The sequence below is a fragment of the Schistocerca serialis genome, chromosome 2 (assembly GCF_023864345.2).
Source record: "Schistocerca serialis cubense isolate TAMUIC-IGC-003099 chromosome 2, iqSchSeri2.2, whole genome shotgun sequence".
In the NCBI taxonomy this organism is placed as follows: Eukaryota; Metazoa; Arthropoda; class Insecta; order Orthoptera; family Acrididae; genus Schistocerca; species Schistocerca serialis.
In genome coordinates, this window is record NC_064639.1 from 446,604,422 (window position 1) to 446,630,429 (window position 26,008).

General features: G+C 40.5%; 1 protein-coding gene across 1 annotated transcript in view; it reads right to left on the reverse strand.

Moving 5' to 3' along the window:
• LOC126456065 (venom carboxylesterase-6-like) overlaps positions 1–26,008 on the reverse strand; it is a 68,480-nt gene that overhangs the window by 7,077 nt on the left and 35,395 nt on the right. Inside the window, exons 5-9 of the mRNA XM_050091819.1 lie at positions 23,044–23,229; positions 20,160–20,359; positions 14,382–14,547; positions 10,767–10,948; positions 6,068–6,200 (exon numbers count right to left, since the gene is read on the reverse strand). Coding sequence (XP_049947776.1) covers positions 6,068–6,200; positions 10,767–10,948; positions 14,382–14,547; positions 20,160–20,359; positions 23,044–23,229 — 867 coding nt within the window. The remainder of the gene's footprint in view (positions 1–6,067; positions 6,201–10,766; positions 10,949–14,381; positions 14,548–20,159; positions 20,360–23,043; positions 23,230–26,008) is intronic.

Consider the following 26,008-nt stretch of genomic DNA (forward strand, 5'->3'; position numbering starts at 1 on the left):
TTAGTAGTGCTGAAAGTGGAGAAACAGAATTAACGTAAGAATATCGGATCGACAACGCTAAATCGACGATTTAGTATAGTCGCAGACATTTATTGGTACCAATGCGAGTGAACTTTGTAATCCATACAGTCTATACAGACTGATTTCAGGAGGGGGCATGAGCCTCCTCTTGGCCGCCATTGTGGAGGCCTTAGCACCACAGTCATACATACCGCTACGTGAATAGTCTTGGACAGAAGATCAGTACTGGACGCCCCTTCTTAAGTTAAACTACACCGCACTGATGTGCCGTAGGGAACTATCTACTCAGCTTAGGTACGAAGTATGTCAACTATGTATGTACAAAGATGAGTTACGGAACATGTATAGTGATGTGATGCTAGACACCTATGTGCTGAAGAGCCAGTTCATTGTGTTGATGATGTTGTCTGTGTTACAGAATTGTGGCGATAGATTCCATTACTTGTAAAATATTCGTGTCATTAGTGACTGCTAATGATGAGCTCTGCCACTGCTTACTATTTTATGACTTATTCAATTACAGCTTACTATTGCAGCAGTGTGATCTTTGTTGTTAAGGTGTTCTGTCAAAAGAACAATGTATCAATTTCTGGACCCTGCATTTATTTTTTAATGTTACTTATACACAAATAATATGGGCTTTTTTAGCAAGAGCTTTTTCAAAAACAAATATAGTTATGTTACAAAAATATTACTTACTCGTATTTAGCGAAGTTGGCCCACATTGCTGTCATTTGATCTCTAATGATTGCGCCGTCTGATGTAGGGTCGAGGTCTGATGAAAAGAATAAGTAACTCGCGTCGTCAGCGTGAGCTGCCCCTGTAGATGAAAAACATACAGTATCGTTATTTATGAAGTGGTTCTGTTTATTTACATTGTACCTCTAAATTCCTCCAGATCGAGCCCACTCATGCGCACTACATAAATAGAAACTCTAACATTTTAATGAGATTTGAAACTTTCTTTCTTTATAGTACTAATTTTTCGTTTTAATATATCTTCTCGTTCACTTCATTATAGATCGTTACGGTTGTGTGGCTTTGTCATTTTTCTTCTGCCTGTGCATTATTAATCTTTTGCTTTCTGAGGATAGCCTGCCTCCATCCATCCCTTCCAGACGCTCATTCCACACCAGGTGATTGTTTGTTTGAGGCTTTGTAGAGGGTGTTTGCTTTAACTTATCTAAATATTTCGAAAATGGCGTATGGTACGAAAAGAATGTTTCAGTGAAGGGGTAATAAAGACAATGCGGACATCGTCTGTGCTATAACTGGCCATCTGCTAACCACTCCTGCATGAGAGGAGTCAACTTTGTATTTTCAACCATTATTTTCTATTCATGGTAGATGGAACTGTAATCGACAAATTATATCAACTGTGCCTGTTTTTCCAATTAAGAACCGACACATCTAATTCTACATTTCGTTAACGTTGTAAATGTAAACCTTTCTGTTCTGACTGTTGATATTTAAGTTTGAAATTTACTTTAGTGGTGTGAATGTGACTGTAACGTACAATATGGTTAGCCGTTTCAGTGTCTGGTAGGAAACTGTGCTTAGCGTGATCCAGGAACAACGACGTGAATGTAATAGTTTTCTGTTCTCGTCAGGCTTCTCGATCCCTGCGAGTTCTCTTGTCTCGCACCACTGATGTGAGGTGCTCGATTTCGGTGAATCCTTGTTTCACACCATTGACTTCGCCGAGTAATCCAGGGCATGTACGGCTTTCCCTATCACAATATGGACATTTTACCTTAACTACAATCATAGTGGTTTCCATTTCTCCTGCACCGGACAGCGCGTGAGTTACGACGGTTGGGTGGAAACACTCACCGAAAACTTTCACCCTGATGGCGGTGTTCGAGGGCGGGCAACGAAATCAAACATTCAGATGGTGTGTGGACTTACTACAATGAATCCCGTAGGGTACACAAAACTGCGTCGCCATGCAGTTAAGTCAGTGTTTATTTGTACAGTACTCAGGTAACGTTTGAACATCATATCAACCGTTAAAACACAATGGTTTACATTTACACCGTAAATGAAATGTAGAATTAAATGCGACGGTTGTTAATGGCAAAAAACAGGAACACTTTACTTTTGTCGATTACTGCGCCATCTATCACGAATGGAAAACAAAGGTGTGAATAAACAGTGCGTACTTTTGCTGTAAAATCCGAATATACAAGGAAAATGGGGGATTCCAATTTGAAAATAAAAACCTGACCCCGCCCATGTAGGAGGAATGTTTATGAGATGGCCAGTTGTGTACTAAAATTAATTTTCCACATTTTTTTCATACAATTTTTTTCATACGATGCATCGTTTTCGAGGTATTTAGTTGTCTCGAATTAAAACAAACATCCTGTATTTTAGTATGAAGGCTTTCACGACCGGATGACATATCTTCTGGTAAACCTTCCGGGATGTAACGTCGTGGTCTACGAAACTCTTCAGCTCCTAACGTTGTTTCTATCTTTTTATTCACTTAAAATCCTGTTTGCTTTTATACAGCTTTCAACAAATGATCTCGTTTCTCATGCCAATACGCTACTTCTCTGCTTGTTGTTAACGATCCAGTAATACGTCACTCATGTGAACGTGATGGCAGCCGCTGACTTACAGGTCATAATTAATCTCTCTCGCTCTCTCAGCTTCCATTCTCAAGTTTTATGATTTCTGTTAAAATCTACTCCGATTCCGATGTACATTAAACTTCATACTTGTTCTAATACTTCGTTGCCGACTACAAACTTGGTTGTTCTTGGCTCCTGTCTCATTAAGGTCTATTTCATTTTCTTAGAAGAAACTTTATTTTTGTTCTTCATGTACTTAGTGTGTGAATACCTGCTGCAAATCTGGGTTAGTTGTAAGACAATAAACCCGCATTATATGCTTTCGATAGTGTGCTGTTCATAGTGCTGCTGTCAGGTGGATTGCTTCGTGTGATTTATTTTCCCAGTTTCGTTAAATGACGAGGGTGTTAATGATCGCTTGTTTCTTCCCCTCTAATATTTTTCGTTTATGGCTTTCAGTGTAGGATTCTAAATACTCTGTAGGTTATTGAACAGCTTTTCCTAAAACCCATTTATTCTTTACTAATCAGCTGTCCCATTATGTATTTTAATCTTTGATTAAGTGTTATTTCACCTATGCTATAGACACAATCCAGATGACTTAGTCTCTTCTAACTGCCACACCGTTATTCTTTCAACTTCCTTAAATATTAAATATCACTATTTAATTTTTGCTGTTTTGAGATGTACTGCACTACTTCAACAATTATTGAACAGTTGCACTAAACCTTAAACGTAGGAAAATCCCCGCCCTTATTTATTACTACTGTACGTGGTAAGGGGTAAAAATGGTACAAAATTTTATTGTATCTTACTTCCATGCCTTTGACTTAGCCTCAGGCAGTGGCGTGAAGAATTACGTGAACTTCTCCGCAGTACTTTTGGCTGGCTCCCTCGTTATTACGCTGAGCTAGGCCACAACGGTATTGCTGAGCGAGACACGCCAGCCTCTTGCAACAAACCCGCCAATGAGAGGACCGGGTGTCGTCACGTGAGGTACGCAAGAGGGTCGGCGAGTTATAGCGGTCCTCAATAGCGGGTCGCTCTCTTGCCTGCCAGCTTCCTTACCCTCAGGACGTGTCCACCAGTCCATCCTATTGAGGGCGAAATGCTCTTTCCGTACCATGTGCGGTTCACTCTCCGGCGGTAACCAGTTTTTACGAACATTGTATCCCTCGGTGGTAGTTCTTGGGAATAGAACCCACTTTTTTTCCTGAACCCTGGCATTTATCATTTTGCGCGTAGGTAAAGCACCCCGAATGCCCACCTGCTACGATCCTGACATGTACACTACAATTGCACATTTTTACAGCATAAACTTGGCCAATCCCTTTTCTTAATGGATTTTAGGGTTTTTGTCAGTTATACCATGACTTTATTTTCAAATTTTTAAGCAGTTCGTACATTGTTGTGCATTTGCGACGCATATTTTCTTTATTCCACTTCTTTAAAGTTACTGACACGAGTTTTGTCTTATTTTCTCGAATATCAAGTATTTATTATTTTATAATCTACTTCCTATCGGTCACATACATTATAATCAATACCGGGAACAGATCTTCCCTAATGTAATATATGTTTAGAGAAAATTAATTGCTATTTAGAACACCCTCCTATCATCAGTACACTCACTGAATTTTTTTCTTTATTGTCAAGTTTGACACTGTCATGCCGAATTTTTAATTTCTGTGTTAATTGTTCTCGTTGCCTACTCCCTCACTGATGACTCATGTGACTCATTGGATTATAGTCTTCAAATTGTGCTATTCCTCTTATCCTTTGTCTAAGTCAACTGTAGGTCGTGATGAGGAAGTCACAAATTATACATTTGTTAACTTTCTTATTTTTTTGTAACATTCTGATCGTTTTCGCAAAGATGCCCGCATGTGAATCTACTTAAATGTTGTTTGTTTGTATTCTTTCTCCAGTGGATTCTGATATTCTCTGGACTGTTCACCAGCTATGTTGTTCTCGGTCATAATTAGAGTGTATCGTTCAAGTTTATTTCTGTATACTATTTTCATAGATACGAGTGTCAATACTCAGCATAAATATTGGGGTTCTATTTAGAGCAGAAAATAAGAGTTTACAAGTTATCACGTTTCAATCTCTCTCAAGGTTTAACCTATCTGCCTATATCCGAGATAGTTGGTGTTACTGTCATGTATATAACTTGGAAGCAGTACTAAATCAATAAGCACTTGGTTTGTGCAATTATTCAGGATTTTCTTACGACGAATATTTTGAAATTATCCATACGGAAGCAGAGACTGTCAAGTTGGTCAGCACAGCATGGGCCGTCCGACGTTTATTGATTGATAGTATATCCTTCCCTATTTGTATACGTTCTCTTTTTCTCCAGTACAAAATTTGAACGACATCGTAACATATATTTGAATGCTGCACTACATTTGAAAAAACGCAGATACACGACGCTATATTTTACCATAATATCCACGACTTTCTATCGGTCCGAATGCTGTACCAATCATTCAGTTCGTCGAAGATTAAAATCCACTACTTGAACTTCGCGATATTCGAGAACAGCTGTGTGGACATCATCCTCTTGCTGCGTATCAATTCCTCAATTGCCTGGACGTTGTCGTCTGCAGTAGATGCCGACTGCCATGCTTCCCTATCGTTTTCACCAACGTCTGCATGGTCTTGGTCATATTGTTGGCACTATTTATCTATGGTGGAGTGTTATGTTGACTTTGATTTGTATATCACCAGGATTTCACTGTGAATCTGCGTGGAATTTAGATTTTTGTCCAAAAGAAACGTACAGTTACGTGAACTTCAACGATGGATTACGTTTCCATATTTACATCTGCGGCGTCTTCCACTTCCCCCCCCCCCCCCCCCCCTTGTGATTGCGCTTACTATCTGTACCATAGCATAGTTGTGGAGAAAACCCAGAAGATGTGCGCTCTTCTGACAACGTCGCACTATTGTTGCGCAACGGTCTTAGTGTCGGACGAAAGTGTGTAGCTTAATTTCGGGAGGCCTGTCGCACATTTCGTTCCCAAATGCTGTTGTGCGAATGTTGATGTGACTTTCAATAACTAAAATGTCTTCAATATTACACGGGTTGATATTCATATTTTTATGTATAATATAAAAATATTTTCTGTATCTGTAGATTCGTTGCTACGTCCAACAGCACTTTTCACGAACAACCACACTGTAACAGTTTATTGGCGGAAGATGATATTACAGACCAAAACCTTAGTCGATACAAACGAAAGGTTTATAAAAATAGAGGAACAATGGGCTTTCATTCAGAATAAGACTTGGTGTCGTTACATGTAGTATTTTCTCTTATTCTCTGTTTCTTTTGACAAGAACTGAAGTTTATATTAATTTCATTCGTTAAGTGATCTCTACTAACATTTCAACTTTTTCCAAGTCATTTTGCCTGAGGAGCACTTAACCTAAAAGAAAGAAGTCATTTTCACTAATGCTCATACCTGGACCACTTGGATATGCGTTGAGAGGGCCGACGAATGTAAACTCGTACTGGAACACCGGCTGTGAGGAGAAGCGGGACATGCTTCTAATGACAGTGTCGACACCTTCCGTGAAGTACAGGTGAGAAGTCATCTGTAGAATCAAGATAACGTTACTTCAGTAAAGAAATGAAAAGATATAAATTGCTAACCATAAAGTATTAAAAAATATCACAAAAATAGCAATTACTCTGGACGCCATAAACCGCTTGAGACAATGATGTTGAGCGCGAGTATGTACAGGGTGTTACGAAAAGGTACGCCCAAACTTCCAGGAAACATTCCTCACACACAAATAAAGAAGATGTTATGTGGACATGTGTCCGGAAACGCTTGATTTCCATGTAAGAGCTCATTTTAGTTTCGTCAGTATGTACTGTACTTCCTCGATTCACCGCCAGTTGGCCCAATTGAAGGAAGGTAATGTTGACTTCGGTGCTTGTGTTGACATGCGACTCATTGCTCTGCAGTACTAGCTTCAAGCACATCAGTACGTAGCATCAACAGGTTAGTGTTCATCACGAACGTGGTTTTGCAGTCAGTGCAATGTTTACAAATGCGGAGTTGGCAGATGCCCATTTGATGTATGGAATAGCACAGGGCAATAGCTGTGGCGCGGTACGTTTGTATCAAGACAGATTTCCAGAACGAAGGTGTCCCGACAGGAAGACGTTCGAAGCAATTGATCGGCGTCTTAGGGAGCACGGAACATTCCAGCCCATGACTCGTGACTGGGGAAGACCTAGAACGACGAGGACAGCTGCAATGGACGAGGCAATTCTTCGTGCAGTTGACGATAACCCTAATGTCGGCGTCAGAGAAGTTGCTGCTGTACAAGGTAACGTTGACCACGTCACTGTATGGAGAGTGCTACGGGAGAACCAGTTGTTTCCGTACTATGTACAGCGTGTGCAGGCACTATCAGCAGCTGATTGGCCTCCACGGGTACACTTCTGCGAATGGTTCATCCAACAATGTGTCAATCCTCATTTCAGTGCAAATGTTCTCTTCACGGATGAGGCTTCATTCCAGCGTGATCAAATTGTAAATTTTCAGAATCAACATGTGTGGGCTGACGAGAACCCGCACGCAATTGTGCAATCACGTCATCAACACAGATTTTCTGTGAAGGTTTGGGCAGGCACTGTTGGTGATGTCTTAATTGGGCCCCATGTTCTTCCACCTACGCTCAATGGAGCACGTTATCATGATTTCATACGGGATACTCTACCTGTGCTGCTTGAACGTGTGCCTTTACAAGCATGACACAACATGTGGTTCATGCACGATGGAGCTCCTGCACGTTTCAGTCGAAGTGTTCGTACGCTTTACAACAACAGATTCAGTGACCGATGGATTGGTAGAGGCGGACCAATTCCATGGCCTCCATGCTCTCCTGACCTAAACCCTCTTCACTTTCATTTATGGGGGCATTTGAAAGCTCTTGTCTACGCAACCTCGGTACCAAATGTAGGGACTCTTCGTGGTCGTATTGTGGAAGACTGTGATACAATACGCCATTCTCCAGGGCTGCGTCTGCGCATCAGGGATTCCATGCGGCGGAGGGTGGATGCATGTATCCTCGCTAACGGAGGACATTTTGAACATTTCCTGTAACAAAATGTTTGAAGTCACGCTGGTACGTTCTGTTGCTGTGTGTTTCCATTCCATGATTAATGTGATTTGAAGAGAAGTAATAAAATGAGCTCTAACATGGAAAGTAAGCGTTTCCGGACACATGTCCACATAACATATTTTCTTTCTTTGTGTTTGAGGAATGTTTCCTGAAAGTTTGGCCGTACCTTTTTGTAACACCGTGTATAGATGCGTCGAATAAAACAAAGTGTCAGCCAAATCGCCTGTGAGACAATTTAGGAGCATTTGCGTCTATTTGTAATCATGAGAGGAGCTGCAGCAGCACTTTAACACATAGGATTCGGTTTAACTTGTACTGTGCACCTGACTGCAGATAAACAGCAGTGGTCGACCGTGCTTAGTGCTTTTAATTTCTTAAATTGTTTTTGCCCTCACAAGAGCTAGGTTGACCCTAAACTTTCACAAGTATGTCTTGCTAGTGGCTTTAGTCATTCCCGGATTTTGATAAGTGATCTGACCGTTGTCTGCGAGACACCTACCACAACTAACATGGTCACGCCTTCTCTTATTCCCATCAGAATATGCATATGGTTGTTGCCAATCACCCGTTGTGGACTATGAATTTAGAGCAGATCTGGAGTTGTTTAGTAGGTTGGTTAGTTAGGTATTTTCATTTTCTGTGGATAATTATTATAACCTCCGGCAATGATAGAAAATATGTCAATGTGCTGATCATTTACATGATTTCTTAAGTTTTAAATGTCTGTCTTTTGTACACACACATGCCATACTTCTAAAATCATTTCTCCTTCTAATATAATATTAATGGATGTTAATGTTGTTTTCAAACCTGGTTGATTGTTGACAAGACACGTCATAGGGTAGTGTATAATATGTACAGCAAGGACGCTATCGATATTTGCAACTGTTTAAAGAGCTGTCTACAAACGATTCTAGACTGGACACAACATACCGCTTATTGCACGCTTATGAGCAAAAAATGACGTGTTGCGTCAGAATATCCTACCATAAGCCGCCGGGGAAGAAGACAACTGAGACGTTTGCAATGTGGTACTGTAGCATGATGTAGAAAAACAGACTGTGAAGAAATTTGCGATGGAAGACATGTGTGCACCAGTGACAAGAAGAAGGGGCAGAATGATAGTATCAGACTGTACTAAACGGAAAGAGACAGAGATAAAGCGACCTAATAAATACGTGTTAAAAACTAGGGAAATGCTTGTATAAAACCAATGATTCTTCACAGTGGAGCAGTGAACCTCGATAATGGGGAAACGGTTGAACATGGGTCGTTATTCAGCTTCTGTTCAGTAAATTAGATGGTGAATTCAGAGCGCCAGCGTATCTGGTGCCTTAAATAATTTGCTATGTTAAAGTACAAATCAATAAGCTAAAAGATCTAGGGATTTAGGTACCGCAATGTGTCCATCGTAAGACTGTTGTCATTTTCTTGTGTAACAGAATTATGAAAAACAATATTAATTTCAGATAATTTGACTGAAGTTCCCTAAATCATTAACAAACGTTATGGTGTTCCTTTAACATTTACTATTTATGTAGTAAAATGCATAAAAAGAAACTGCAAAGCTTTGCACAGTAAACCTTATACATTAGTGTCCAATGTTTAAGAATAATTTGGAAAAATTGGAAATGCAGAAGATGAAGAATTACTACAAACAGTCATCAAAATTTCTTCACAAACTGAACTTGTGCTAACTGCGCAGGTATTAAGTGCTAGGTACTTCTAACAGAGATGTTTTTCAGAGATAATGCGCCTGCACTTTTGTTGTTACCAGGAGGTAGTCACTTGCTGAAATTTACTGCACAAAGACACAAAAACTCTATTGGAACCCTGTTCAGAAAACACTTAGATGCCTTAAATTAGGTGATACAAGCGTCTAATTATCTTCAAACGAACAACAGTGTGACAATTCACTGCTTCAGTGATTTTTCTCACAGACACAAAACGTTTACTCTTGACCAGAATAAGTTGGGCTCACAGTCCAAAATTGGTTCGGTATGACGTCCCCGTGAGGAATCCTTCAAAATAGTTACCTGTAGAAATTATAACTGTCTAGTAAGATGCAGTTTCCAAACTTAATTATACGGGAGGCACAGAGGTTTGGTCTGTATACAAGACATTAGGCAGTGTTTATTCCGCTCTCGTCATTGTTGTATCAGAACTGTTTATGGAAATCAACAGCATCCAGATGTGACTGAGAGGGAATTGAGGAATGTTCTCTTCAAAGATAAATGGCAGTCCATTTTGCAGAATGATGCTCGTCGTACAATCGTATCGTAAATCCTACCCTCCACAGGCAAATAATAATAATAAAAGGACTTGTTGCTTGTAGCCGTGCCCTTTTGTTAAGATACACGGGCAGAACTTTACGTCTTAATTGTTGAGTGGAAGAGTTCTGTTAACATTCATAACAACAGAGATGAGACACGCCAATCAGATGTGCAACTTTTCAGAGTCGCAGTGTCAACAGAGATCATTTTTATAGACAATATTGCTATTCCGAACCGAGACGCTCTCATTGTCAACTTGTCGCATGGATTGACAACTGAGGTCTCCACATCTGAGTATGTATGGTGCGCATTGAGGCGACCATCTGTAGCCAATAAACGTGAACTAAGAGTTCTTACAGACCTGGGCCTAGCTTATTTCCAAGGTTTGCGTCGATTAGTGATTGAGGTGGTTCAGAATCTCTCTGACAGCATGACGTGCCGGTACTAATTACAACCACCTCTGATATCAAGTGTTTTATTATCTTGATAGAGAATTTGCCGCAAGTTGTTTAATTTTGTCTTGCTTCTATGTTTTAGCTAATGTGTAGCCCTTTAGACATATTATTCAAGAAATATGCTCTTATTTGTTGTTTATGCTTGACCTAGACACATAGGGTAACCATATTTCTTAGTTTCTTCGTATTCGTCCTTCGTATTTTTCTAAGTTAAGAACTGATGTAAGAGTTGCTATTGGATTCCGATAGATGTCTAAAAAATATTGTTTAGATGTCTTGCCCTGTCCTCTGCTTACCAGTGTCGTAGTGTAACTGTCCTGCACCGTAATGTCACTTCCGTTGTAGTAAAACTGCTTGACGGAATGAGCCCCATTCAGCTGCTCCTGTCTCGTTGGAAGTCGTATGTCACAAGCGACAATTTCGTCGAAGTTTTGGTTCAAGTTATTTATTTGTTCCTCTGTAGAAAGTATCCCACCACCTGTCGAAAAACAAAAATAAAATCAAAATCAGGTTAAGTCTGCATTTACAAAAACAAAAGCGACCAAAGTAAACAAAGCACTTCAATCTCTGCCGCAAAATAGTTCGCCACAGTACCTAAATCTGAGCTTTTTTCTAGAGAATGGGAAGCATACAGCAATGGAGCCATCGTTGAGGGATGATGAGTCAATAAACACTTTGATAACTCCTACCATATTGTGTTATTTATTCGTGTGGGTCAATATGATTACCTTGGCACGGAAGGGACGTAATTAGGCAGTATTCATTATTTTCTTACAAATGTAGCTTCTAGCGCAGTTCCCCCCACACCGTTCCACCACTCCACTCTTAGTGAAAATTTAAAATGTTAAAAAATTATCTCATTTTGTAACTAATTCAAGATGGAATAGCGCATCAATCAAAAGCTAAGAGAGTAATAGGTACTCTAGAGATCAGTAATATTTTGACGTGCTCAGGATTGTGAGTATACAGAAGCGGGGAGCGAGAATCCTAGAGTTCACCAGAATGCCTTAAGGAGGGACCGTTAGGGTTAAACGTTCATCGATTTCGAAACAACAATCTGGCAAAAACTATGAGCATTCTAAATTACGAACGTTTCTGGAATTAAAAAAAAATAATTTAAAGTTGTTACCTCTATGCTACGCAGTATGAAAATTGTCTTAAATACCTTTTCTAGAAAAGAACGATGAAAATTACAAAATTAAGGTTTTTTCATTATAAAATTATTTGGAGTTTTCTGAATAAAACAAATCAAGTTTAACTCTTCTAAGTGAATTCTAAGTGTGTTTCTTGTCGCTGCAAAGTTGACACGCCGCGTAAACGGTTGTGGCGACTTGGTGTGTCACCTCTGACGGCGCCGCTCGCTGGCTGAAAGCAGGGTATCTTTGCGGAATTAGACAGTGTTCTGTTTTCCAACGTTCTATGGCTTTATCTCTGTGACAAGTGACTGTTAATATGATTAAATATAAACGCTATACCGTGTTTGATGACTCATGGAGTTTGCTTTGTGTTGTTAAGCTGTTCAATTTTGCGTATTCGACGAACTTTGCTCGCACCTGTTTTACGTATTTTGTTTGTGGATATCAATATGCCCCGTTTCAGCAATCGAGTGTTTAAGAAAAGGCACAATGCGTGGAAGAAGAAACGTTTTGTTGTTTCGAAGGGAGATGCTGCTCACACTGCTTCACCGACTACTCCAAATGAATGTGATAGAACTTCTTCCAGCAAGAAACTTTGAGACAGCAAAGAATAATTTGAAAACTATGAAAGTGACAGTAATGATGTGAATGAAATAATTAACATTTCCTTGCTCTCTAATATTCTGAAACATAACATATTATGCTAAATTTGCAAAGAAAGAAGACTGGAATTGAAAACAACCTCACACATTGGTTTGGCATGCAAAATGTTATTGAAGTGTAACAAATGTGCTGCAGAAATTACGTTTTCTAGTGCCAACAGTATTCCTCGTAGTCGCAATAGTGGAAAGAAGATGTATGATATAAATGTTAGGCTGGTGTATGGCTTGCGTTGCATTGGCAAGGGCAGTGCTGCAGGGACAATGTTATGTGGAATTATGAACTTGCCAAAACCGCCAACCAAGTTAGGATTTTATAATGAATTAGTGGGATCTTCTGCTGAAGATATTGCTCAAGCAACAATGAAGAAAGCAGTTGCAGAAGCTATGACAGATATGGGGAATTGTAGAGACGTAACTGTTGCTTTAGATGGATCATGGCAACGTAGAGGTCATAAATCTCTACATGGAGTTGTGACAGCTAGAAGTGAAGACAGTTCCAAAGTAATTGATGTTGCTATTCTCTCAAAACATTGTAGATGTAAGAGCAATACCAAGGACGAACATAGTGAAAGTTGTGAAGCAAATTTTCACGGAACGAGTGGAGCGATGGAAGTAGAGGGAGTGAAAGCATTTTTTTCCAGATCACAGGAGTGGTTTATTGTACGGTACACTATCTAGGAGATGGTGATTCTAAGGGGTATAATGTTTTAGAGAAACTCAAACCTTATGGCAATGAAATACACATTAAAAAACAGGAGTGCATTGGACATGCGCATAAGTGTATGGGGGCTCGCTTGCGCAAACTAAAGCAGACATTAGGATCTCAGAAGCTTAGTGATGGTAAGACCCTTGGATGAAGAGGAAGATTGACAGATGAAGCAATTGATAGATTGCAGGGGTATTATGGGTGTGCAATTAGACAAAATACGAGAAGCATTGAGCATATGTGGAGATCAGTATCGGCATTACTTTTTCATACTATATCAACGAATGACTACCCACAACATGCACTGTGCCCCATAGGTGATGACTCGTGGTGTATGTACCATTCAGGAAAGGAATATGCCTATCAAAACAGTTTGCCAAATGCTGTAATTGTTGTAATTAAGCCCATATTCAGAGATTTATCACAGCCAAGTTTATTGGAAAAGTGTTTACATGGGAAAACACAAAATCCAAATGAAACTGTAAATAATTTAATCTAGATTAGGATTCCCAAAAGAGTGTTAGTACAGATAAAAACATTACATTTTGGAGAGTATGATGCAGTGGCAACATACTATGAAGGAAACATTATAAAATGTAATGTGCTGCAACGTTTAGGTTTCCAATCAGGACACAACACCATTTCCACAATGCGCCTAATTGATGAAGAAAGACTAAGAGGTCCAGAAAGAAGAGACAAAAGCCTACAACATGCAGCAAAAGGGAAGAAAAGACCAGTGAAAAAGAAACTAACACTGGAAAAAGAAGAGGGTGCTGATAATCCATGATATGGGGCAGGAGTGTAATAAAACACTTAGGAAGCCATTTCCTGTAACTTTAAAGTTTTCATCTTTGAGGAACATTTTCTCAAAAACTGCTAACAATATATCAATGAAATTTATACACAATATTGTTTGAGTAATAGAAGAAAATGTTCAAAATTTTAGAGAAAAAAAAGCATCAGATTAAAAAAAACAATAATTCCTTTTTACATGGCATTATAACATTGTAGAGAAATACTCACTGAACATGTAGTCTAAATTTCAGAGCAATATGTTTATTGGTTTTAGAAAAAATGTTCCTTCTACTTGCTAAAATTAACATGGAGAAGATGGATCGTTCTGGCTCCCCTTAAAGGCAAACTGACAACAATATTTCGCTAAAAAGTGATATTAAATATTCAAGTGACAACTTTTATTGAAAGACATAAACAGAGCCGCCAGCTATGTTAATTTAAGAGCTTAAAATACCACTAAATTTTAGCTTCGTAAAGGAATCAGATATGGAGACCAATGTTCACCATTTAGCTACAGATGTTTTCTGCAAAACAAGAGAAAGGAAGATCTATCGAAGCTAACCACATTTGAGAAGCAGTTGTGCTACAAAAGAGAAGAATTAGTGGACTCACTATGGGTCTGTGATAGCAGCTCGAGATCTGTGACGCCCGCCATGTAGGGTACCAGGTTGTAGCGGCCCTCAGCCACCAGGGTAGCAGGCTGCTCCGTCAGGAACGCCCCGTCGTGCTGCGGTTCAGCGCTGGGCACCCACACGCAGGTGAACAGACTCGTGCTGTCCTAGGACAGGGAGACAAATCCGGTGTTCCTACCCAAGGAGCTTCCGCAGATATTTATTACATCTTATGCCTAACTATAAAAAGCATTAATACATAGTGACATGCTTATACGTTGTGAAAGCACGCATTTTGTCAGAGGTTCTAGTGTCGATGCATTGCCATACACTAAAACAAGTGTCCGACATACCAAAAGGCGTTCCGGCAGGGCTGTTGCGATGCACCACATAGGAATAGTATGCGTAGTGGAGAAAAACTGTCTGATAACGTCAAACCAGGACAAGGAACCTCGAATTTCCCAAAAAATCTAGGTGGGAAATGCATCACGTACTCCATTGATTCGAAACAATGCTTTCGATCTGCACGATCTGCAGCAGCTCACAAGTTCGAGGTTGCACATCGGCTACGTTGGGACGTCAAGGAAAACGGTTCACATCCTTACCGTGCGCAAACGATTCAAGCTTTGGAAGAAAAGGTTATCAAAGAGGAAAGAAAGATTTGTGTATCGACATTAAGGTTGGACAGTATCCCACCAATGTAGATTTTTCCTACTCCTCTCTGTTTATGGATCTAAATCTACATACGTGCTCGCAAGCCACCGTAGGTGCAAAGTGGAGGGTATGTTGTATCACTACTAATCATTTCCCTTCTTGTTTGCCTCCCAAGAAGAGCGAGACAAAACGATTGTCAATATGGCTCAGTACGAGCAGTAATTTCTCTTATCTTACGTTCGTGGTCCTTACGCGAAAACTACGTTGGCGGCCCTAGGATCATTCTACATGCAGCTTCAAATGTTGGTGCTCTAAATCAATAGTGTTTCTCGGAAATAACGTCGCCTTCCCTCCAGGGAATCCCATCTCACTTCCCGAAGCACCTCCGTCATACTTGTGTGTTGATCGAAGCTACCTGTAAGAAATCTAGTTCTCCTCTGAATTGCTTCGGTTTCTTGCTTTAACCAGATCCGGTGGGGATCCAGAACACTTGAGCAATACTCAAGAATGGATCGCACTAGCATTCTGTAGGCCATCTCTTTCATTCATAGGTTGCCCTTTCTGAGGATTGTTCCAATAAAACGAATTCGAGCGTTCGCCTTACCTACTGCCAACCTGACACGCTCATTTAATTCTATATTACTTTGGAAACATTGGTCCAAATGGCTCTGAGCACTATGGGACTTAACTGCTGTGGTCATCAGTCCCCTAGAACTTAGAACTACTTAAACCTAACTAACCTAAGGACATCACACACATCCATGCCCGAGGCAGGATTCGAACCTGCGACCGTAGCGGTCGCGCGGTTCCCGGCTGTAGCGCCTAGAACCGCTCGGGCACTCTGGCTTTGGAAACATTATGCTAGATAATTAATCGATGTGACTCTGTCAAGCAGCATCGTACTAACGGTGTACTCGAACGTTACAGGAATGTGTATACTATCCAGACTTACAATTTTCTACATTTAGAGCAAGCTGCTATAACCACCACAACTATAAATTCTACGTAAGCCATCTTGTATACTCCTACAGTCACTCAACGACTGCACCTTCCTGTACAACACATCGTCATCAGCAAACATTCGTAATTTACTGCTGACTTTCCCCTTCAGATGAAACATACAGAAAATAAAAGTGGTCTATCACGTTTCCTTGTGGTCTCTCATGAATACTCGCCGTTGAGGACAACGTACTGGGTTCTGTTACTTAAAAAGTCACTCACATGTCTGGGAATCTATGGATGAGGCTACTTTTACTAGGGAAGCAGTGTTTAGTGACGACAACAAACATCAGTGGGTGTGTGGAAATCTCCATTGCATTCAAAAACATGGTCACTCAGAAGGGTTTTCTTGTGAAAGTCTGGACTTTTTTGTTCGTTTCATTCTATCTCTACGATTAAATGTACTGAATAATTATAACTGTTACCAGTAGAATTGCCGGTATATTCGAGGACTTTCTCTCCGAAAACACCAAGGATGTTGTTTTCCTTTAAGACTGCACTGAAAGAAAAGTAGTTCGTGTACGATGGTGTGAAATTTCCCCTTGATTTCCTTTAACGCTTGTTCAGTCTACAGATGGAATAACATGGATAATAGGCTACAATCCTGTCTTACTCCCTTCTCAATTACTGGTTCACCTTCAATTTATTCAATTCTTATAACACTAGTGCGGTTGTTAAAGCAGTTTTTAATAACTTTTCGCTCTGATATTTTTTCCTGCAGCCGACAACATTTTAAAGAGTTTATTCCAGTCAGCATGGTCAAAAGTCAAGTGTGCTATGCGGACAAAAGTCTCTTTACACTAACTTACATCAACCATGTCTCTGAAAGAGCATAGAGCCTACGGATTGATTTGTGTGTAACGAATATTTGCCATCGTGAAGCAATGTTAAAGCATGAATGCTGCTTCTTTCACATATTTCACAGGATATAAGGTATATACTCGTATTTGATCATAATCATACGGTCATACAGCTGGAACAGATTGTCTGCTACAACAGTTTCTCAGTCGTATGTAACTGTCTTTATACGTGAAACAGTTCCTACAGTCGAGAACAGAGATAAAATTAGAAGTGTACAACCTTATCTAGGGAGAAAGTGTTCTACGTTACTTCTGTCTGTTGTCGCAGCGGTTCGAGGGATAGTGCCTGGAATGTAGACTGAATATGGTTCAAATGGCTCTGAGCACTATGGAACTTAAAACTGCTGAGGTCATCAGTCCCCTAGAACTTAGAACAATTTAAACCTAACTAACCTAAGGACATCACACACATCCATGCCCGAGGCTGGATTCGAACCTACGGCCGTAGCGGTCGCGCGGTTCCAGACTGTACCGCCTACAATCGCTCGGGCACTCCGGCCGGCTAGACTGAATAAAATACCGTCCCACAGTCTGCAGTTTATGCCATTAGGAGACAGTTTGGGCAATAGTGCTGATAGAACCTTCTGGATGTACTGCCAGTGTCCGGAAGCATTAGAGTAGTACTGTCGTCGTAGACTGTGACTCTCCACATCAGGCATATTCTGGCCTGTCGATGCCTGATAAAAGCTAGTCGTGTTATGACTCTGCTGGTCAACTACGCAAAGTCAGAGTCTACTCTTGCTAATTTACAAAATTTAGTAGTGGATTTTGTTGCTCCACTGGAGTTGGGCTGTACTGTGATAAGTTTCTTCATGTTCAGGACTGTCACTTTGGATACAGATTTGCTCATAATTTGACTTCTGATACTGGCTTAGTCCCAGTTGATGCCGAGGCAAACTTGTGATCTGCTGAAGCAGTGGTCCAAGCGTGAATTTGCGGGCCACTGATACCTGGAGAAGTTGGTATCGAGCATTTCTTCTGGCATATCATCCAGCCTCTCATAGGACTAGAATATGGCCACGTTATAACTGAGGCCATCGAACTAATTGTGCTATTCGACGTGGTCCCGGTAATGTCATAATATTTGCTAGCGTTGAGCGAAAATGTCAACAGAAGAACGCACCTGCAGCAAGGTAAACATAGCTGTTATGGGCACTGACTTTTCATGTTCTGGCCTTGGTTTTTCTTCATCCACACTACAAGGGACTTCAGTTTTGGCTTTCATTGCTGTCTGCCAGTGTTACGTGTTTAGGAAGTGTTACTAAATCATCTCTGTCAAGGTTTCTTCACTAGTGTACTTACAGCCAGATTTTCGGGTAAATTAATCTTGCAAGCCATGTAAATTACATTTGCCTCCAGTGTATCTGCCTTGCGAATCAGATACGGGGTTCGAGAATGCCTGTCCTACAAATTCACATTGTTTTTACGAAACACGCTGCGCTGTAAACCATAATTCTTTACAGCATAGCGCAGTGATAGAGAGGAAGTCGAGATGAAAACTTTGACACTGGATCCTTGTAATTCATCAGTTCGGGAAACTACACAAAGTGGTCTTCAAAAACCGGCTAGGTTACAGTGCATGCACCGTGCGCGAGATTTTCGATATTCTCTCACTCTCTGCCCTCAGACTATGTCTTCCAGAAGAAAAAAATTATTTAAGCTTTTTTTGTAGGTAATTTATTGTAGTTTTTACAGGGATACGTTTTCACTAGAGGTCGCAGTTTTCAATTTATTCAGCTCAACAACTAAGGTGGTTTTCTTACACCAATTTGTGGTAGTTTCCCGACTTGATGGACAACTATAGTCCTCTGTCAAATTCCTCCTCTCGACTTCCTCTACGTTGGTACGTTGTAAGAAATTAACGTTTACACCTTGTATAGATTATCATGTTGATTACATTACCGCTTATAATGTACTTTATTACCCGCCTCGGTAGCGAGTGTCACTAACTCGGGCCCGTACGGTGGCACTCGACTGAGAATTAAGCCGGTTCGAATCCTGCTTGTGGAAGAAACTTTGACGGCCAGTGTTTGGCCGGTAAGAGGAGGTGGTGCCGTAAAGTTCTTGATCACCAGACTGGATGCCCTGGATGAAATTACAAACGTCTCCGCTGTCTGTCATAAATTGATGGCATGTGAGACTGTTGATGGTGATTCGTTTGTCAGACGGGTACGTTAATCCCGGCGACCCCCTTGTTGCGATTGGAGAGGAGGAGGCTAGGTCCCGGCACAGTATTGGACCCTGTTTCTACTCTTACCGTCACACACATAAACGTATCACCACAGTATACAGATAAACACTCATTTCAGTCACCTAAATGCAACAGATTCTCTTAAGACACAACCCTCACACTTCGTGGAGGAAAAGTACCACAGACCTAACCCTTGAAGTCTCCCAGTCAATCATGCCATACGGTGATCATACAAGAAACTACGTTTACTCCGTTATCGACTGTACCTAATATCAGTGCTAGTACCAAACACAGCACAGTGTGGTAAACTAGTGTCCGTGTAGTTCGAGAGACTAGCGGAAACTACTATCACCTATCGTGAGCCATCATCCCATAAAGGAGAAATGTTTAAAACTGGAGGTTAGTGGACTGAGTTTCTGCAATGAAACGACACTGCAGCTATAGCAAACTAATGATCAAACCTTTAATTGGAAACACACTGTACTTTAGAAAATCTTCTGAAATCAGCAATTTAGTTATTATAACCTGAAATTCTTTAATGAATCTTCTATTACGCCCTCTTTCAACAATAAAGCATTCATTTGACCGCAAAAGTAAGTAAACTTTTCAATGACGATCAAAACATTTTAAGAAAAGTGAACAATGCTCATTAGATTACTATTGTGACAAGACGTATACTGAGACGATGATGACCAGAAAGCGCTTCGAAGTCAATCATACGTTAAGAAAAACTGCAGTGAGAGAGGGTGTAATGTTTTAGTATTACAGCTACTTCAGTAGTGATCACTGTGACACGGCAAAGTTGTGCGTCACCAGAACTCAAACCAGGATCAAGGCAGAATGCACGATTCGTTAAGGCATACAATTACAACAAATCACACTCCGCCTTATATCATCTTCGACTCCGACGGTCTCCCATACTTATTATGAAACGTTTAAACAGACTGAGAGGTCGCCTGTCCTCGTTTTGCTGTGTAGCCATTTTTAGATTTAATTCCTGTAAACGGTCGTGCGTAGTGATAAAGGACACGTCGCTGGTCGCGTGGGAAAGAACTCTTAAGACATCAATACATACCTCTTCCGACAGAGCGTTGTTGGCGTCCACAACTAGTCTGGTCCAGTCGATAGTTTTCATGAAGGCTAGGAGCTCCGTTGAAGTGGACCCGGTGTATCCCAAATATTTGGCAAACCGTATTGTCCTGTCCGTCGCGTTTTTGGAGAATGCCCAAGGACTTAAAGTGGTTCCGCTCATTCCTATGGCGTTCTTAAATAGACCTGACGATTATGAAAAGTTGTCGATTAGCTACACAAATCATATCAGACTCTAACGAATACCTAAGTTTCCTATAAAATACATTAATATAAATATATTTAAATTGGAGCTTACCTACAAACAAAATTTTAAAAAGACCTTATGCTGATAACTCAGGTTAGTACCTATTAGCAAATAGTAGCAGACGGATGAAAACTAGAAAGTAATCACATCAGATGCTACATATGACAAAACTAGACATTAGCCCTTATTTGCACTTTTAAATCGGCATATTTCTAGTCAAGGTGAGTTCCTTTATTTGAAGTAACATGGACATCAAAAAATTCTTTCTATTTCAGTATTATCTTTCCAACTTGATACCACATACGTAACGTTAGTTACATCAACAATAACAATTGTTTAAGTCGATAACTATAACGTCCCGCTAAGAAGAAAATGTCAGTTGAAGGTAAGACACTGTCCTGTTGATGTGTCGAGTAGCATCATTCAAGAACGCCTCTCTCCAGTCTGCTTCACTATAGGAAGTAGATCATACTGCAATAATTACAGTGTTATACTCCTATCTCTTTTCTATTTAGTACAGAACGTTTATTTCATTTGGACCCATCTGTTTGGTTATTAGGCCACGGTCTAGTAAAATAACAATACAATGAATATAGGTCCTGGGGCGCTGTGGTATGCACAGAGACAAAAGTTCAGCAACAAAGATGAGATTAACTATAATTGTTGCTTATAATGCACCAAAACTAATTTGCTTTAGTTTACGCCAGATGACAATAGAGTGGTTTTTATCCGATATAAGCCAAACCACGTGGTGAGTCGAAATATTCTTCAACAGTAACGAAAATCGCAATGAGTGTATGTGTAAACCTACAGAACAAAATAAGTGCAATTCGTTCAAGAAAGACAACAAAAATAAGTGTTTATAGTTTCATTTCTGCGCAGTTCATCTTTAAAACAATGTCCATATCTTTTGATTAACGCACGTAAGGTGGAGGAAGTCGAATGTACATATTCTAAACCAGTTACGATGCCTTTTTAGTAAAGCAAACCAAAACCATTTAGTAATTTTTAAGGGACATCATTTTGGCCGTCAACACATTCAAATATTTACTTCCCAGTTGCAGTTCCGGCCTTTGGGCCATTCACAAGTGATACTGCAAAACATTTTGCTTCAGCACATGCCGGAAGATTTCGAAGTCCGACATGTTTTGAAACAAAATATTTTGCAGTACCACTTGATACTGGCCCAAAGGCCGAAATTGTAGTTGTGAAATAAATAGTTTATACAGTCAACTGCGAGTATAATGTCCTTAAAAAATTGTACGTGGCAGTGAACCTCGACCATGAGAAGCTACTTTATGACGATTTCCTGCTGTGTACCATCACCATCTTGTGGGAACTGCTGTATAGACTGTACAGCTGGTGATACGTACATATGGCCACGTGGGACGAAGTTGTATGAGATTCCCAGGGAAATTTTCATATGTTATGCATGACGAAGCTATAGGAGCACACTTTGATGAATGTACATAAGCATTTAATACTTAACTACACTCTCATGTAGCGTACGAGCATTTGAATGACAATTACATTTTTATAGCAAATGTGTGTCTCTGATGAAATTACATTGATTGGTCAGTTTAACAGAGGTATATCGATGGTGTGTTACTCACTTATTTGTTAAACGGCTTTGGTAAACATTGCATATTTGTTTTTCGATATATGAGCCTGTCACCGTCTGCCATAACTAAAATGTAGGATACAATCCACTGCAGCTGTTTTAAAAATAATTGTAACACCAGGAGAAGTTCAGAGGAACACGGCCCAATGGATCAGAAAACATATGTTTTGCAAATAGCATGTGGATGAGCTTTTGGGGATACCTTTGCCTAGACCTGGTTTCCAGATCATTTTGTGTCATTTATAAAAAAAGTGCCCGGCCACGTGATGGGTAATTCGAGTAACTCAGTTTTTTACTATGCATGGTATTTCTTGTGAACAGGTTATTCATACAGTTATGGCGAGGTCTTCTGAGCAACGTGAAATGTGAACTTGGATTCAACTTGGGTTTTTCCACGTAAACAATGGAACATTAAGCCTGAAACGTTATCGTAGGACCACTTCGGGATTGAACTTACAAGGGTTAGAGAAGAGATCTTCGGCTTAAGGTGAAATCTGAACGTGTACACAACTCAGCTTTTTCCCACAGAGACTGTATATTTAAATTTTCAACAATGTCCTATGATTGTTTGGGATTGAACAAATAGAGTTCAACAAACTAATAAATTACACAAATTAAAATGAAAAAAATGTGACTTCCGTCCCGTTATGCGTTAATCTTAATTCAACGCCGATACACCATAACGGGCCATAAGTCACATTTTCTTTCATTTTAATTTGTGTAATTTATTAGTTTGTTGAAATTTATTTGACTTTTATGCCAGCGCAGATCAAGAGATTTGCAAGAAATGACTCGCGGTATTTCATTTAGAAATGCAGGACCTCTAAGAAAACAAACTTATATTAATTTACATTTACACAATGTTAAGCTGGAAAAGCCTGTCCTGAGCTGAAACAAGAAACCTCTAGCAAACACATTTGAAACCACGATATAGAAAGTAAAGATCAATGGAAAATTACTGACTAAATAGTCGCCTTAGTGAACGCACGGAGGCTGGGTTACCTGCGCTCATCGGCGAGAGCACGTGGTAGTGGACGGAGGCGCTTCCCGCACTCTGGCCCAGAAGCGTGACCCGGTTCGGGTCTCCGCCGAAGGCCGCAATGTTCCTCTTGACCCAGCGCAGGGCCTCCGCTTGATCCTTGAGGCCCATGTTCCCGGGCACCACCTCGTCTCCAGTGCTTATGAAACCTACGAGAAGTTTTCACTGTGAACGCAGCAATAAAAGAACTATGCACACAACTGAGTGATACATACTAGGATCTCAGGCTTCTGTTGACTAGAGTGTTTACTACTGTTGCTCGACCTTGCGCTGGCCTACAATGAACATTCCCTGAACGACGAAACCACTGATATACGTTGCAAGTGATACTTCGCCTCAAATTCGACATTGTTCTGTTTCAAGGTGCATCTTTATTCTACTTGCAAAACGATGTCCAAATGAAGCCTCTTTATAATACTTTCATAAACATCTCTGACGAAACAAGCTTATAACCCGGAATTTCCCAGGTATTCATTTTGTCATTTTTCTATAAGAAACGAAACCTTGTGCGTTCGCCGGCTGTTCACCGGACGCCGCTGCTTCGCGTGTCTGCAACGCTGTTTTGTGAACGTCTCTATCGCATCTCCTCTTCATTGCTCTACGAGGTGCATTCAAGTTCTAAGGCCTCCGATTTTTTTTCTAATTAACTACTCACCCGAAATCGATGAAACTGACGTTACTTCTCGACGTAATCGCCCTGCAGACGTACACATTTTTCACAACGCTGACTCCATGATTCCATGGCAGCGGCGAAGGGTTCTCTAGGAGTCTGTTTTGACCACTGAAAAATCGCTGAGGCAATAGCAGCACGGCTGGTGAATGTGCGGCCACGGAGAGTGTCTTTCATTGTTGGAAAAAGCCAAAAGTCACTAGGAGCCAGGTCAGGTGCATAGGGAGCATGAGGAATCACTTCAAAGTTGTTATCACGAAGAAACTGTTGCGTAACGTTAACTCGATGTGCGGGTGCGTTGTCTTGGTGAAACATCACACGCGCAGCCTTTCCCGGACGTTTTTGTTGCTGTGCAGGTAGGAATTTGTTCTTCAAAACGTTTTCGTAGGATGCACCTGTTACTGTAGTGCCCTTTGGAACGCAATGGGTAAGGATTACGCCCTCGCTGTCCCAGAACATGGGCACCATCATTTTTTCAGCACTGGCGGTTACCCGAAATTTTTTTGGTGGTGGTGAATCTGTGTGCTTCCATTGAGCTGAATGGCCCATTGTTTCTGGATTGAAAAATGGCATCCACGTCTCATCCATTGTCACAACCGACGAAAAGAAAGTCCCATTCATGCTGTCGTTGCGCGTCAACATTGCTTGGCAACATGTCACACGGGCAGCTGTGTGGTCGTCCGTCAGCATTCGTGGCACCCACCTGGATGACACTTTTCGCATTTTCAGGTCGTCATGCAGGATTGTGTGCACAGAACTCACAGAAATGCCAACTCTGGAGGCGATCTGTTCAACAGTCATTCGGCGATCCCCCAAAACAATTCTCTCGACTTTCTCGATCATGTCGTCAGACCGGCTTGTGCGAACCCAAGGTTGTTTCGGTTTGTTGTCACACGATGTTCTGCCTTCATTAAACTGTCGCACCCATGAACGCACTTTCGACACATCCATAACTCCTTCACCACATGTCTCCTTCAACTGCCGATGAATTTCAATTGGTTTCACACCACGCAAATTCAGAAAACGAATGATTGCACGCTGTTCAAGTAAGGAAAACGTCGCCATTTTAAGTATTTAAAACAGTTCTCATTCTCGCCGCTGGTGGTAAAATTCCATCTGCCGTACGGTGCTGCCATCTCTGGGACGTATTGACAATGAACGTGGCCTCATTTTAAAACAATGCGCATGTTTCTATCTCTTTCCAGTCCGGAGAAAAAAAATCGGATGCCTTAGAACTTGAATGCACCTCGTATAGGCGAATGGCTACTGTCGTTTCACAACATTGTTGAAAGCTGCCAGATTTCCTTAAATTGACACAACTGTAGGAGTGTCTTAGTATGAGGGTTGTCCAGAGAGTAAGACACAGGATTTTTTTCTTCAACAATTCTTTGTTCTACATAATGAGAATTACACACTCGAAAGAATGGTGTCTTATCTACACACCCTATTTTTCCATGGAATCTCCATCCCATTCTACGGCCTTCCTTCAGCGCGAAACAAAGGCGTGTATGCAGTGTCGGTACCAATCCTTGTCGTGGTGGCGTAGCAAGCGCATCATTGTGTGAAACACTTAATCATCGTCCTCAAACTGTCTTCCTCAAATGGCATCATTTAATGGTCCAAAGTAGTGGAATTTCTTCGTGATCACTTAGGTTTAACACACAAGAGTACTTTTTGAGCGGTGTGCTACTCAGTAAGCTTTTCTGGTTTTTTCATGTATGTACATATTATTGAGTTATCCTTCATGATACACTGCATCATTGTGGGCTACTTACTATCCCTTTGTGTGATTATTTCATGGCAGTACACGATATGTGATGATTTCGAATATGAATGTTTGCATCATGAACAGTTTCCTTGTGGGCGTCTTTCATACGTTCTATATATGTGGGTCCTACATTCGGTTTATAACACGTTTTGGACGTTCATTTTATAGGTATGACATAGTGTATGCTCCTCATCTGTGTACATATAAGTATTTTATACTTTGACACGGCACTTAGGTCATGTTCCATATTTTTACTTGTTTGTGAGCTATTGTTTCCTTCCACTCATCACCTTTTACAGTTATTTCGTCTTACCGTAAGTTATTTCAGGGTTGTGCAGATAATGTGTGTCCGACTGTCCAATAAAAATCATGAATAGTATTTAAAGAGGTTTTAATATATAGTATAACTGTACTATGTATTGAGTGGAAATTCGTGATTGTATATTTTAGATATTTGGCAGTGGATGTATCATTTTAGATATGTGACAGT